General features: G+C 37.9%; 1 protein-coding gene across 6 annotated transcripts in view; it reads left to right on the top strand.

Annotated features, from left to right (window-relative positions):
- The window catches only part of ENAH (ENAH actin regulator), a 153941-nt gene that overhangs the window by 117961 nt on the left and 20417 nt on the right, over nt 1–15563 (top strand). For 2 of the 6 annotated variants that reach the window (XM_061187342.1, XM_061187343.1), the window contains exons 5-6: nt 12812–13116; nt 14993–15103. In XM_061187342.1, the coding sequence (XP_061043325.1) occupies nt 12812–13116; nt 14993–15103 (416 nt within the window). Of the gene's footprint in view, nt 1–12811; nt 13117–14320; nt 15104–15563 lie in introns of all 6 variants that reach the window. The other 4 variants (XM_061187341.1, XM_061187340.1, XM_061187345.1 and 1 more) reach the window with 2 other exon arrangements.

Below are 15563 nucleotides of genomic sequence, written 5' to 3'. Positions count from 1 at the left end.
CACAAATGAAAGCAGGTACAGGGTTGTGATAGCAGCCTAGCAAGAAAACTAGTTAAGAGGCTATTGCGGTAAACTAGGCAGGAAATAATGATGGCTTTCCCCAGGCAGTGGAAGCGGTGAGAAGGCAGATTCTTACATTTCCTGGTGGATTGTATGTGGGGTGTGAGAGAAGGGGAGGAGTTGTGGTTTTTAACGTAAGCTATGGGAAGGATGGAATTACCATTAACTGAGACTGTGAGTAGCAGGTTTTGTGGGGAGAGATCAGATGAATTTTGAAGATGTTAAGCCGAAATGCTCATTGGACATTCAAGTAGAGATGTTGACTACTAGGTAGTTGGATGTACTAGTACATAGGAACTGGGAAAGAATTCTAGACATATAACTCCTCCCTACCCTTTTTGTCTTCCAGAAATTTGATGATAAATTTGGTCTACTAAAGACCACTCAGCTCAATTTTCTACTTTGTAATGGGTTTATTTTTACACATTTTTGTTATTTTTCTGGAATTCCAGTAGAATCTTGGAGTGGGGGAAGACAGTTTGACTGCTCACATGTACCAACTTGAGTAAGGAGAGTCCAGGAGCTCATGTCACTTCCCTGCTCGCTGTACGGGTGGCCAGCTCTCCTCGCATCCAGTTTAATTCTTTGGCCTGACACTTAAGAGCCCACCCCATGTATCTCTTTCCTCCCTTATGACTGTCTGTACACCATACTCGGTTTCTCCCTCTGTGCTTCTCTGTAGTATTTACCTCTCTGTCCTGCCCTTCTCATCCTTTCTGTCTTGTCCTTTTCTGTAGACTGTTTTCCAGGTATATTAATGGTTTTCATTTCTGAACTCCTGTAACTTAACTACACGCTCTTTTATTGTTTGTTGTTTACTTTACATATGAGTCTTACCTCCACAGTGAACATTACAGGCTACTTGAGAGTAGGGACCTGAATAAAGTTCTGAATAAAAAGCCAAGAAGTTCAGTGGTACTGAATTCATTTATATGTAGGTGTTGGGGCATAACAGGCAGAAAATATGAGTTCATAAGGTTGTTGGGACCATTAAATAAGATAATACGCACTCTTTTCATGCTGCCTGGGCTTTTCTGTCTGTGCTGTTTGGGAGACGGTGGGAGCCATTCCTGAGGAGATGCTCTTTGAGCTGTGCCTTGAAGGGGAAGTGAACTAGGAGCTTCCAATCATAGAATGGAAAAGCATTCTAGGGGGAAAGAGTCTATGTGTAAGAGCCAAGGGAGTGCACACCACCTGTGTGACGTGAGTACTGCCCCGCTTCCCCCGCTCCAGGACTGATGGTGCTATTAAACTGGTACGTAAAGGGCCTTTATGCCATGCTAAGACATTGCTTTTTAATATTCTTTCCCTGTTTGTCATATAATAAAAAGGCATCTTGCTTTGTAAAACTTTAGTATTTTCAAGTTATAAGAAAAGCATATGCCATTTTCTTTTGACCTACATGCCAAACAATCTGTTTTTGCTTATGGTTGAAAGATACTTGGGAAAAGGTACTACAAAACCCAAAAATATCTGCTAAATTTTATATAGACAGTTAGTGCTGGTCTTCACTTCATCTCAGCCAGCAGCTGTGCATGGCTGGATCTCGTTTTGTAGATTAAAAAACACAGTGGCAGAGGGATGTACAGCACACTCTAGTGAGACGTTTGGTTCCCAACAGAAATTATATTTTCAAAATTTATTTTGGGTAGTTATTTATATAAAAATAAATTTTCTTGTGCTTGATTTTATTTTCAGAGGCATGATAAAATACCCTTGGGACAACTTTTATTTCATAAGTTGAGTAACTTTATCCTGTTACTTTGGCTATTTAACTGGATCTTTCTACGCCGTTACTGGAAAGTGTAGTAGAAGAGAATATTAATGTGCATCATAACATTCACCTGCAATTTTAGTAGTTATATTTTCCGTATCAAGTTCATATTATAATAAACGTTACATTTCTGTTACTACTCTTAGGTAAGCTGTTAGTGGGTATCAGTAATTGATTTTTGAAGACTGGTAAATGATTCGTATTTGGTGAGCTAATAATCCCTGACACCATACACAAAAATAAACTCAAAATGGATTAAAGACCTAAGTGTAAGGCCAGACACTATCAAACTCTTAGAGGAAAACATAGGCAGAACACTCTATGACATAAATCACAGCAAGATTCTTTTTGACCCAGCTCTTAGAGAAATGGAAATAAAAACACAAATAAACAAATGGGACCTAATGAAACTTAAAAGCTTTTGCACAGCAAAGGAAACCATAAACAAGACCAAAAGACAACCCTCAGAATGGGAGAAAATATTTGCAAATGAAGCAACTGACAAAGGATTAATCTCCAAGATTTACAAGCAGCTCATGCAGCTCAATAACAAAAAAACGAACAACCCATTCCAAAAATGGGCAGAAGACCTAAATAGACATTTCTCCAAAGAAGATATACAGATTGCCAACAGACACATGAAAGAATGCTCAACATCATTAATCATTAGAGAAATGCAAATCAAGACTACAATGAGATATCATCTCACACAGGTCAGAATGGCCATCATCAAAAAATCTAGGAACAATTAAATGCTGGAGAGGGTGTGGAGGAAAGGGAACACTCTTGCACTGTTGGTGGGAATGTAAATTGATACAGCCACTATGGAGAACAGTGTGGAGGTTCCTTAAAAAACTACAAATAGAACTACCATACGACCCAGCAATCCCACTACTGGGCATATACCCTGAGAAAACCATAGTTCAAAAAGAGTCATGTACCAAAATGTTCATTGCAGCTCTATTTACAATAGCCAGGACATGGAAGCAACCTAAGTGTCCATCATCGGATGAATGGATAAAGAAGATGTGGCACATATATACAATGGAATATTACTCAGCCATAAAAAGAAATGAAATGGAGGTATTTGTAATGAGGTGGATGGACTTAGAGTCTGTCATACAGAGTGAAGTAAGTCAAAGAAAAAAACAAATACAGTATGCTAACACATATATATGGAATCTAAGGAAAAAAAAAAAAAAGGTCATGAAGAACCTAGTGGCAAGACGGGAATAAAGACACAGACCTACTAGAGAATGGACTTGAGGATATGGGGAGGGGGAGGGGTAAGATGTGACAGGGTGAGAGAGTGTCATGGACATATATACACTACCAAATGTAAAATAGATAGCTAGTGGGAAGCAGCCGCATAGCACAGGGAGATCGGCTCGGTGCTTTGTGACCACCTAGAGGGGTGGGAGGGAGGGAGATGCAAGAGGGAAGAGATATGGCAACATATGTATATGTGTAACTGATACACTTTGTTATAAAGCAGAAACTAACACACCATTGTAAAGCAATTATACTTCAATAAAGATGTTTAAAAAAAAAAAAAGTAGCTGATCCACCAGTTAAGATGAAGCTCTAGACGTGTAGTAGGGCAGGACTGAGAAAATGTTGGCTTATCTCTACCATAGTCCAGTTTACTCATCCAACAAGAAATGAGTGTAAAATTCCAGCGATAAGAAATGAATAAAAAGACTGGATCTGAATGAAAAAAAATAATAATAATAATGGATGGGGTAGGAGGAAAATGATGTGAGTAATGTGCTCCTTGGGTATATGTGTGCATGTGTATGTGTGGTGTGCATAACAAACTTGATAGGGTTTTTGCTCAGAACCATAAATTATAAATGGATTATTTTAATCAATAGCTAAAAATTCTTATTCTTCAAGTTATTTTTCTTGGCTTCTGACTGTTACAAAAAGGAAATGAATTGCTTAAAGAAAAGTTTAACAACGTATTTCGAATCTGGTTTTGTTTGGGACTGTCCATTGCACTTTGAAGAACATCAGTTGCACTTTAGGGACAGCAGTTGTACAATGTGAAGACAAGAAATGGCCGTCTACTTTCTGGTTTCTAAAATTTTGTTGATGAGTGGTGTTAGGGATTGAATAGTGTCTCCCAAGAAAGATACGTCCTGGGGCTTCCCTGGTGGTCCAGTGGTTAAGACTCCACACTCCCAATGCAGGGGGCATGGGTTTGATCCCTGGTCAGAGAACTAAGATCCCGCATGCCGCATGGCACGGCCAAAGGAAAAAAAAAAGAAAAGAAAAGAAAGATTTATTCTAATCTCCACTACCTCAAAATGTAACCTTTTGGAAATAGAGTTGTTAGTTAAGATGAGGTCATACTGGAGTGAGATGGACCCCTTTATCCAACACGACTGATGTCTGTATAAGAAGAGGAGAAAGTTACAGAAGCAAGATGGCCATGTGAAGACACAGAGATACAGAGAGAACACCATGTAAAGATGGAAGCAGAAATTATAGTGATGCTTCTACAAGCCAAGGAATACCAAGAATTACCAGCCTTCCTGAGAAGGAAGAGCAAGGCATGGAACAGATTCTTCCTTAGAGCCCTTAGAAGGAACCAGCACTGCCAACACCTTGATTTCAGATTTGTCACCTCCCATACTGAGAGAATAAATTTCCGTTGTTTTAAGCCACCTAGTGTATGGGTCTTTATTATGGCAACCACAAAAACTAATACAGGTGGTAACTAGCTTAGTAGACCAGCAATAGCTAAACTAAGCCAGGACAGAGAAGAGAAGGGTTGAGTTGCTGTGGTGCCTCTCAGTGGCAAGCCGTTTCATAATGCTACACGTAGGAGGGTTAGGTAAGTCTTTATAAGGAGGGTTTAGCTACCCAGATTTTCCCCACGACACCCAAACAGGAGACTAGAGATTTATTATCTTCTAGAGATGCTCTAGACCAGTGCTGTTCAATGGAAATGTAATGCAAACTACATGTCATTTTAAAGTCTTCTAGTGACCACATTTTTGAAAATTTTAAAGAAACAAGTGAGATTAATTTTATTAGTATATTTAACTCTATACATCTAAAATATTATTTCAATAGGTAATTGATACAAAATTTTAGAGATGTTTTACACTCTTTTTTTTCATACTAGGTATGAAAAATCTGGTATGTGTTCCAAAATCTGGTATGTGTTTTTATATTAAAAGCATATCCCAATTCAAACTAGGAGCATTTGAAGTGCTCAATTGCAACATACAGCTAATAGCTACCGTTTTGGACAGCATAGCAGTGTAGGCTAGGAGTTGGCAAACTATAGCTTGCTGGCCAAGTCCAGCCCTGTAGCCTGTTTTTGCATAGCTGAGAGCTAAGGAGGGCTTGTACATTTTTGCAGAGTTGGTTTTTTAAAAAAAAGGAAAAAGAATATGGACAGAGATACTCTCTGGCCCTTTTCAGCAGGTTTGCTGACTCCTGGTAAAGCCTGAGGTATAGGAGGTACAGCTGTGAAGGTGTGGGTGAGAGGCCATACTGAAGAGAGATGAGTGAAAGTCAGCCAACTTGGTCTCTTTCCTTTGCTCAGCTCCCAGTCATTGGCAGCCAGACCTGTAGAACTCAGGTAGGGAACTTGTAGAGTCCTCCTCCGGAAACTTGGCTTGGCCAAGAGAAAAGACAAAGATATTGACACCCAGGGTCCCTCCCATTGAAGCTCATTTATTTAAGGGCTTCTGATCAGCTTTAGTACCACTTATCAACATGAATGGACAGCCAGGGATCATCATACCTTTAAGGACAACTTTTATAACATGAAGACAGATCAAAACAAACAAAAAATTGAAATTGGAGGAAACATGTAATAACAGGGAACAGAAGAAAACCTAAAAAATACTATAATAGCTTCAGAGAACTAAGAATATATTTTATTCATAAAGCAAATGTTTGTAGTTATTTAAAAAGAATCAGAGTGTAAGAAAATGTGCTTAGAATTTTTTTTAAAAGCATTAATTTTAATACTAGGAGGTTTGAGAAATAAGGTTGAGGAACTTGCCCTGAAAATAGCTGTAAAAAATAGAGATAGTATATGAGAAAAAAAATAAAAGAAGATCAGATTAGGAGGTCCAACATCTAAATATTAGGAATTTTAGGGGGACAAAACAAAAATGTGAGGAAATGGAATCTGCAAATAAATAATATAAGAAAATTTCCTGGAACTCAGTGACTTGATTGTGGTCAGAGGTGCCGACTTTTTCTGAAAAGGGCCGGATGGTAAAGGTCTTAGACTTTGTGGGCCACGAGTTCTCTGTGGCATTTGTTCAGCTCTTCCTTTGTAGCTTTGCCATAGACAATGCGGAAATGATGGGTGTGGCCAGATTTGGGCCATGGACTGTAGTTTGCCAGGCCCCCTGGTCCAGATTGAAAAGATTCACCAAGTGTCCAGCCCAATAAGTAGGAAAACATAAAAAGATCTACCACCAAGGCATATCACTGGAATTTTAGAATATTACAATAGAAGATTTTAAAAGTGGGGGGAGCTTCAAATTCCTGAGACGTTACTTCCAATCTGAAATTTCCTCCTCTGCACAGTTTCCTAGGAAGCTACTGGAAGATGTATTCTATTAAAATGAGAGAGTAAACCAAGAATGATGATACCATGGGAGGAGCCAGGAAACAAGAAATCCAGTGTAGGAAAGAGATAAGGGAATTCCCAGCTTGACTAAGGCGAAAGCAAAACCTAGGGACCCAGCAGGTCTGAAAGTTATAAAAGGGGAATAATAATCCCAGCACCGAAGCGGGGAGTTGGAGTGTTGAAAGTGTATAGCCCTACAGTTAACCTTCAGAGGCAGAATGGACCAAAAGTTTCTGGGGGGAAAGAAAAACAATAAGCAAACAAAAAATAGATCACCTGATATACTTGACCCTATTGAGAGGGTTTACAGTTCTGATGGAGAGTTAAGGGTCAGTATAGAGAAAAAGAATCAAATGTAAAAGGTAGCCATTTGTAACACCAGGGTTAAGAAAGGGATTGTTCTGGAAAGTAAATATTGTCAGCCATGAGTAAGTTAGATGGATGCTGATGCATCCAAAGTACTGTCATGATTTTATTGGGAGAATGAAGAAGGAAAGATTTTAGGGGGTTGGAGGGTATAGGAATTAAATCATTTGTGTAGTATAAAGTCAGTAGATAACTTCTAAATCTGAAAGACTAAGAAGTATTAGTTCTAAACAGATTAATGTATTTAGTTAGAAACGTGAGATAAGTATCAAAGTGTTGAAAGTAGTTGCTTCTGGGGAGAGAAATCGGAAGTGGTAAGGGTTGAGAAGAGGATTAGTGTTTTGTTATAAACTTTGTAACACTCTTTGACCTTTTAAACTATGTATGTATTTTACAAGTTTAATTTTTAAATTTTAATGAGGATAAAATTGAGTTGATAAAACAAATGTTTACTTTAGGTGTTAAATCTTATTAGTCCAATACTTTTACTATAGTAACACGATGATAGTGTAGTTTAGTTTTCTATTCATATGTTGTGTAGCATTTGTTAATATCAGTTTTTGGTTCTTACTCATATTATTAATTTGGCTTCCTTGGCTGACTGTGATGAAAAAACGTATTCTAAGAAACATGAGTCAGTCCTGTGTCAGTCTCAACACGGAACTTAATGTAGTTAATATCTATAAATAGTTTGCAAATCACCACTATTACCTGAAAGTTATAAAAGGGGAATAATAACCCCAGCACAGAAGCAGGGAGTTGGAACAATGAGAACGTACAGCCCTCCGATTAGCCTTCAGAGGCAGGATGGACCAAGAGTTGACCGCCTTCTCTTGTAAGTATTGTCTCTTGTCTCAGGAGCTTTGTAATATTAAAACTTAATTATCTTGTTTAGTTTTATCCATTTTTCGTTTGTTTACTGATAGAGAAGTGAAATGCCCACATTTTATTTATGCAGTCTTATTTTCTGACTGATGTCAGTAGCATTAGTGTTACTAAATGTTATCAGCCCAGAACATTTTTCCTAATCTGCCCTCCTACTTCATTATGTCAAACGTAAATCACTCTTCATTTACCTAACACTATTTTTTTGTTATACATAAGGCTGAATGAAATGTGTTTCAAATTTTTGTTATATAGATTTTGCTTGCTTTAAGAAAAGTAAGTCTTTGAGTTCAGATAAACTAAATATGTGTTCAAATATATAAAAAAGCTATTAATCTCATTGGCTGGTGCTTCGTGCATCTCTTTGCATTTGGGGGATAGCTCTTTTGGGTGAGAAATTCAATAGGTATTTTGGTGGTGGGAAGAATTTTTCCTGATATTTTTAAAATGCTCTTGGTGGCTATGATATTAGTCATTTGCACTACATTTTTTTCTGAAAAAATATATTTTCTCAGAAGGTTTCAAATTATTGTAAAATGCATATCCTAACTTAAAAGAAAAATTAGTCTTCCAGAATTTTTCCGTAATTCAGAATTAGGGCCCTTGTACTTTTTTTTTTTAAATTATTTAATTTATTTATTTATTTATTTTTGGCTGTGTTGGGTCTTCGTTTCTGTGCAAGGGCTTTCTCCAGTTGCGGCAAGCGGGGGCCACTCTTCATCGCGGTGCGCGGGCCTCTCACTATCGTGGCCTCTCTTGTTGCGGAGCACAGGCTCCAGACGCACAGGCTCAGTAGTTGTGGCTCACGGGCCTAGTTGCTCCGCGGCATGTGGGATCTTCCCAGACCAGGGCTCGAACCCGCGTCCCCTGCATTGGCAGGCAGATTCTCAACCACTGTGCCACCAGGGAAGCCCCCAGGGCCCTTGTACTTTGAAAAAATCTTCAGATGAAAACAGTCATTTGTAGACAGAACTCTAGGAAGAAGAGTCATGTGCATTTCCAGTATGTGAGTTGGCAGTGGTGTTCTAAGAAAAGCAGAATTTATACATTTGGAAACTGTCCCCCTAAAAAGATATACAGATGTCTTGCTTTAGAAGTCAAAACATGAAAAGTCAGAAGATTTATATATACCATCCAATTTAGGTGGAATTATTCATTCCACTAAAGATTTGTAAGCCTGAGATGTTCTGTTTGACACACAACTTCGGGAAATATGTTTAGATGTGCTTCTTTTCAGTAAACAGGCTAAAAATTAGATAGAGACTTTGAACAGTTTCCTTTCTTGCATCTTTCTTACTTTCAAATCAAGAAAATACACAGTCATCAGACTCTCCTGCAGCTGTATGAACTGCCTACTTCAATCATCTATCAGTGAACTTGGGAGATCTCTCTGGCACTGTGCTCTTTCCCTACATCAGTAGATACTCTTTTATTCATAGACTGAAAATCCAGAATATTATGACGTGTGGAGCAGTCTTTTTAAGTCAGGACACCCTAGTTGTAAATGCCATTATTTAATAATTCTTTCAGATTCACTTTACTCGTACCTGGCCTTCTACTTGTGCTTTAAGCTTACTTTTTGTGTTAAAAGCATTATATGGTCTAGAGAAGCAGCCATTAACTTGGGGGTAAAAAAACTAAGAACTTGGATAAGAAATGAGATGTAGTCTTAGAGTACAGTGTGGTTCAGCTGTGAACAGTGTTTACATTATCATATTCATCATGTAAACTCTGAATATTGATTTAACCAGAAATCAGTATTCTCCCATGACTATATTGTGAAAAGCCTGTGTGTGGTGAGGGAGTTAACGAGAGATATCTTAAAAGTCAGTAGACATGTATAAAGTTAAAATAATCAAAAGAATTGACATATCTAAAGAAACAGCCAAAAGAACTGATAGTAATTATCTCTGATATATTGGAAACTGGGGTGGGAGGGTTGGAACAATGAGCTGCTATTTTTTTCTTACAAACTTAAAAACTATGTGCTTGTATTATTTTGATAAAATAAAATGAAAGAGGTGGCACAGGAATGTAACAGGACCTAATTGGATTTTTTAATCATAGATCTTGGTGCAGCTACGTTAAAAGTTAAATACTTTCCCTTAGCTTCTGTTTTCAAATATATTCTAATTAGAATAATATGGGTATATCTTTTGTCTTCTGGACCCAAGAGATTGCTTAGAGTATTATTACATTTCATGTGCTCTTATTTTTTGATGCATGTTGTATATTTCAAATGTAATATAAGCCCTAGCTGAGTTTATTCATTAGATGCAGGTTATTCAATAATAATAACTTCGTCTAGTTTATTATTAAAAATATTCTTCTGAATATACCTAATTTCTTGCCCTCATCCCTACAGTGATATTGTTATCCCTCAGAAACTTTGGCCCCTAATTTATCAAGTGGTATAATGAAGTCAGTACTGTACCGTAAAAATCAGATTTTATTATTCAGTTGTCAGTATTTTCAGCAACTGTTGGGTTGGCCAAAAAGTTCGTTTGGATTTTTCAGTAACATCTTACAGAAAAACCCGAGTGAACTTTGTGGCCAGCCCATAATCAGCACTACCATAGGTGTCTTCTGTTTTCCTCTTGCACTGATGAAGTACGATGATCTGTCCAGAGAGAACCTTTGTGTTGTTGTCCCAGGAGTGGGATTGGGCTTTTCCTTTGTTTTATAGTCAGTTCAGCAACCATGAAGGGGAGGGATTTCTGGAAAGGTCTTACTGGCTTATTGATAGTGTTGGGAGGAGCAAAGGGCAGCACGCGCATTCTGTCATGAAGCTCAGCCTCCAGTCAGAATCCAGCCAGTTTATTAGCCAGTCCAGGGAAAGTCTCAGTTTGAAACCTCCAAATAAGTATTACTATAGCTCACGTTTATTGAGTTCTTATGCTTCAGGTACTTAGTAAAGAGCTGTCGCGGTATTATCTCATTTAATCTTCCCCACAATGCTGTGAAATACTTTATGCATAAGATGAGTGTAACTTTTTTTAAATCTTAGGGCGAGTTAATTTTTATAGCAAGATAATTGTGTAAGTCCAGGTGGATACTTGGAGACATTTTCGTGCTCTGTTACATTATATATGAAAGGTAAAAAGCAAACTGTTATAGAGCCACATCCAGGAGGCTTCTGCAGGTTTATAATATAATCACAAAGAGATTTTTGTAGTCATCATTTGAAGTCCTAGAGTTGAAGAAGATTTTTAATTGAGTAAATACTGAGACATTCTATACTTTCTTAGATAAGAAGATAAAAATATGTGAATGTTTTTCTAGCTGATCTTCAAATTTAATGAAACGTTAATAGAATTGAGAGCATAGGTCTTGGCAGAAAGGGTAAATTTAACAAAGTGATACTAAAATTTACCTAGAAAGAGTTATATATCTGAGAATCACCTAGAAAAACTCAAAAAGAAGAGTTAATAAGGATGGCTGCACCCTACTAAATATTAAAGTATACATCAGATATCAAAGCATCAAGATACTGGTGCCACGCCAGACAAATAGATATATGCTCCAAAACATTCTGGAACTTCAGTAACAGTCAACACATGTAAAGGTGGCATCTTCAATTAGGTCTATAACCTATTCGATACAAGGTGCTGTGATGTAGGTCACTACTTCACATGTCAAGCCCAAGATGAGTTTCATATGAACTAAGGATTTTATTGTAAAAAATAAAAGTATGAAAAGAAAGTGTTAGTAATTATATAAACTTGCTGTGGGACAGGACTGCCTAAGAAGGATATCAAAAGCAGATCACATAAAGGAATAATATTACTAGATTTTCTATGTAAAATTAAAAGCCATATTACAAAACAAAACTTTAAAAATCAAAGACATAAAAAAACCGTAATAAAAGTTAATGCATATGACTAACATGTGTGACAAAGGGTTATTATCTTTAATATAGAAAAGAACTCTTTCAAGTGAATATGGAATATTAACTATCCCAAGAGAAAACTGGTCAAAGAACATGTGCAGTTAATACTAACACAAAAATCAGTAAACAGATTGCAAAGTACTTAACCTCAGAAGTAATCAAATAAATGAAAATTGTTGTATGATATCAGTCATATTAGCAAAGATTAAAAGCAGTGATGGTGTTCAGTGTTAGTGAGGGGAAAGGAAAGTGGGCATTCTCATATACTGTTGGACTTATGTTCCTGAAGACAATTTGGAACCGTGTGTCAAAAATCTTGATATTTGTATCTTTTCATTTAGCAAATCTGTGCCTCTGGTGATGATCCTTAAGAAGCAGGTAGAAAACGGTTCAAAGATACATGAAGATAAATGTTTATTGTAGTATCAGTGATAGTATTAGGCAAACTTATATAGTACCATAGGAGACTGCTTAAACTATGGACCTAAACAATGGAATACTACTCAGTCATGAAAAGTAAAGGTACAAAACTGTACTTAGTGCCTTAGAATACCTTTTACAATATATTAAGTGGGAGAGGAGAAAACAGATTTCAGAGTGGTAGGGACATATTCTAATTTATTTGGTTTTTAAGGTTTATATGCATATTTTTACATGAGGAAAAGTTTGGAAGTATGAATGCCAAAATGTTAATTTTACTGACCTCTGGATATGAGACTTAATATGATTTAAAGTTTATTTCTTAAGTCTGTTTTTTTTTTCCATTCACCATTTATTGAGCTAGTGCTGTGACTAGCCATTGTATTTTCTGAAATGATAAAATATAATTTATACAGTAAAAATTTGATGTTGTTTTAGGGAGGTAATTACAATTTAGAGATATTTCCATTAAATGATTGAAATAATGTCTTGGTCATTAAAGTGGTATGTTCAGTTATTCATTTATTTGCAACACTTTATTCATGAAAAGTACAGAATAAAATGAGACATGAGTGTAATGTGCTGAAGCAGCCCAAGGTGATCCTAATAAGAGAAATTATTTTCATTCGTATGAAACATAAGCCATCTCTATCTAACGTAGTCTTTCTTCACGTGGAAAGAGAGATGTTGATTGCCTGGTCTACACTGCTTTGTATTTAAATCAGAAATAAGGTTCTCATAGGTTCATTGTGAAAAGAATGGGTTTTTAATGGTGAGTAGCCACAGTTGCATATTTTTAATTTCTTAATTTCAGGCAACTACAAGAACAGCAACGACAAAAGGAGCTGGAGCGGGAAAGGCTGGAGAGAGAAAGAATGGAAAGGGAGAGATTGGAGAGGGAGAGGTTAGAAAGGGAAAGGCTGGAGAGGGAACGACTAGAACAGGAGCAGCTGGAGAGAGAGAGACAAGAAAGGGAACGTCAGGATCGTCTGGAGCGGGAGAGACAAGAGCGGGAGAGGCTGGAGAGACTGGACCGGGAAAGGCAAGAAAGAGAGCGGCAAGAGCAGCTAGAAAGGGAGCAGCTGGAATGGGAGCGAGAGCGAAGAATGTCAAATGCCGGTAAGAAGTTTACAGATTGTTCCGTGTTCCTGATGTCTGAGCTTGGATGGCGATGGCATTTTGTGTATTCGTGTATTAGAAGGACTATTTCACATTTGAGGTGCTTGGGATTAAGCAATACGATTTGAAATTAGAACAAATATGTGGCTATTGCTACTTTAACATTTTCTTTTTATTTCTCTCTTTTATTGCTTGGAGACTTAAAGAAAGCTCCAGGAAATTTTTATTCTGGTATTCTAATTCTTCTAACTCCCTATAAATTGGCTATAAAGTGTAAGTGTGTTTTTATGGGAAATTTTTATATTAGATGAATTTGGAATATATTTCCCTTCTGAGAGTGCTTAAATTGTCTTGAATACCGGAGCATTCCAGAAATTTGTTTGATTGTATTCTAAAGTTTTTGAAGGAGGAATTAAAAACAGTAGGTTAAAAAGTATCCTCTCTAGAGCTGACTAGTAATTTAAATATATGCAAGTATTGTGAAAAATTAGTAAAAATTACTAAATCGATGGAATTTTATTGAAAGACCTAAGGGTTAAGATACGACTAAAAATTTGAGGTATTTTGACATTCATTAAAATTAACATTTATTATAGGATTTAAGAATTATTATTTTATTCCATATGGCCTATATCTAAAGTTTCAACGTGGGTTGATTAAATACTGGTTGATTGGTTTGTTGTTTGGGTTCATTCATTTGCTTTTGATTGCCAAATTGTTTTCTGGGGTTATAGCCAACAAAACAAAACTTTTCCACAAATAAACATTGAATTTGGGGGTTTCTAGCCCTTTATGATAAACTTTTTGCTAGTTTCTCTCTTTATTATTTTAAAAAAAAAAAACAACTAAGCTTACTCTTCTTTGTGGTCTTATTCATGTAATGTTAATGTCCTTTTAGTGGACGAAATAATGAAAATTAAGACTATGATCTTTTTCTTGTAAAGAATAAGCTTATCAGTTTAATTTATCAGTCAACTTGTTAGAGTAAAAGAAAACTTGTCCTCTTTTGGGTCTCAAAATGTATTTATAAGTTAAGACATTTTGGGGTGAAATTAGTTATTTGCCCATATGCTTATTCTCTGGTACTAACTGTAGTCTACATTTGTACATTTTGTCTGAATGCTGGTTTTGTGGCTTTACTAGCTCCCTTTTTCTCTCTCCTTTTTTATCCTGTCTTTCGCCGCTGCTTTCCACCTCTGTTCAGCTCCATCCTCCGACAGCTCCCTGTATCATGCTCCACTTCCTGAGTATGCCAGTTGCCAGCCTCCTTCAGCACCTCCTCCATCATATGCTAAAGTCATCTCAGCTCCAGTGTCAGAGGCCACTCCTGATTACGCTGTAGTGACCGCTTTGCCACCCACTTCCACACCCCCTACACCACCTCTTCGACACTCCGCGACACGTTTTGCAACATCTCTAGGTTCAGCCTTCCACCCTGTTCTTCCCCATTATGCTACAGTTCCTCGTCCTCTGAACAAAAACTCTCGACCTTCTTCTCCTGTGAACACACCCTCTCCTCAACCTCCAGCTACGAAGCCCTGTGCCTGGTCTACTTCCAGTTTCTCGCCCCTCCCTCCGTCTCCTCCAGTAATGATTAGCAGCCCCCCAGGCAGAGCTACTGGTCCAAGGCCTGTCCTCCCCGGTTGTGTTTCTTCTCCTGTGCCCCAGAGGCCTCCATCACCAGCGGCCCCCAGCGGGCTGCTCGACTCTGTCACGTGTCCAGTGTCTCCACCGCCTACCTCAGGGCCAGCAGCGCTGCCACCGCCTTCCCTCGCACCACTCTCACACTGTGGATCTCAAGCCTCTCCTCCTCCAAGCACCCCTGTTGCCTCAACTCCCTCATCCAAGCCTAGTGTTCTCCCTTCTCCCTCTGCAGCTGCCCCTGCCTCTGTGGAGACTCCTCTAACCTCTGTGCTGGGAGACTCCTCTGCTTCTGAGCCAGGCTTGCAGGCAGCCTCTCAGCCGGCCGAGACTCCAGCCCTGCAGGGTAAGGCTTCCGTTATTGCGACTAACAGCTAATCACTTGGAAATGTTACACGTCCACAGCTTTAATTGCCTAGAAGAATGGGGAGGATGGTTTTGAAAAAGGCGAAGGTGGGTTCTTTTCTGTTGGATTAATTGCATTTGGAGGATCAGTATGAGGGGTTTCCATATTGAACTAGATTTGGATATCTTCTGCAGTGTCATAGTCAGAAGTGTTATTCGGTATTTAAGGGCCTCTGTATGTTTCTTTTCATTTTCACTAGGAAAACATTACTTGATACATAAATCCACACAATAAATATATTGATATAATCAAACTTGTCTTCCTTTAATTTCTGGGAAACACAGAGATTATATTTAGTGCCCAACTGTAGTCGTTAGATCTGTCATCCAGGAGTCTCCTCTGGGACAGTTCTGATCTTGGACCCTGTTTCGTATTGGGCTTCTCATATCAGACTTCCAGG

The sequence above is a fragment of the Eubalaena glacialis genome, chromosome 3 (genome assembly GCF_028564815.1).
Source record: "Eubalaena glacialis isolate mEubGla1 chromosome 3, mEubGla1.1.hap2.+ XY, whole genome shotgun sequence".
Classification (NCBI taxonomy): Eukaryota; Metazoa; Chordata; class Mammalia; order Artiodactyla; family Balaenidae; genus Eubalaena; species Eubalaena glacialis.
Note: the sequence above shows the minus strand (reverse complement) of the source record. Positions and strands in the feature narration are given on the sequence as shown.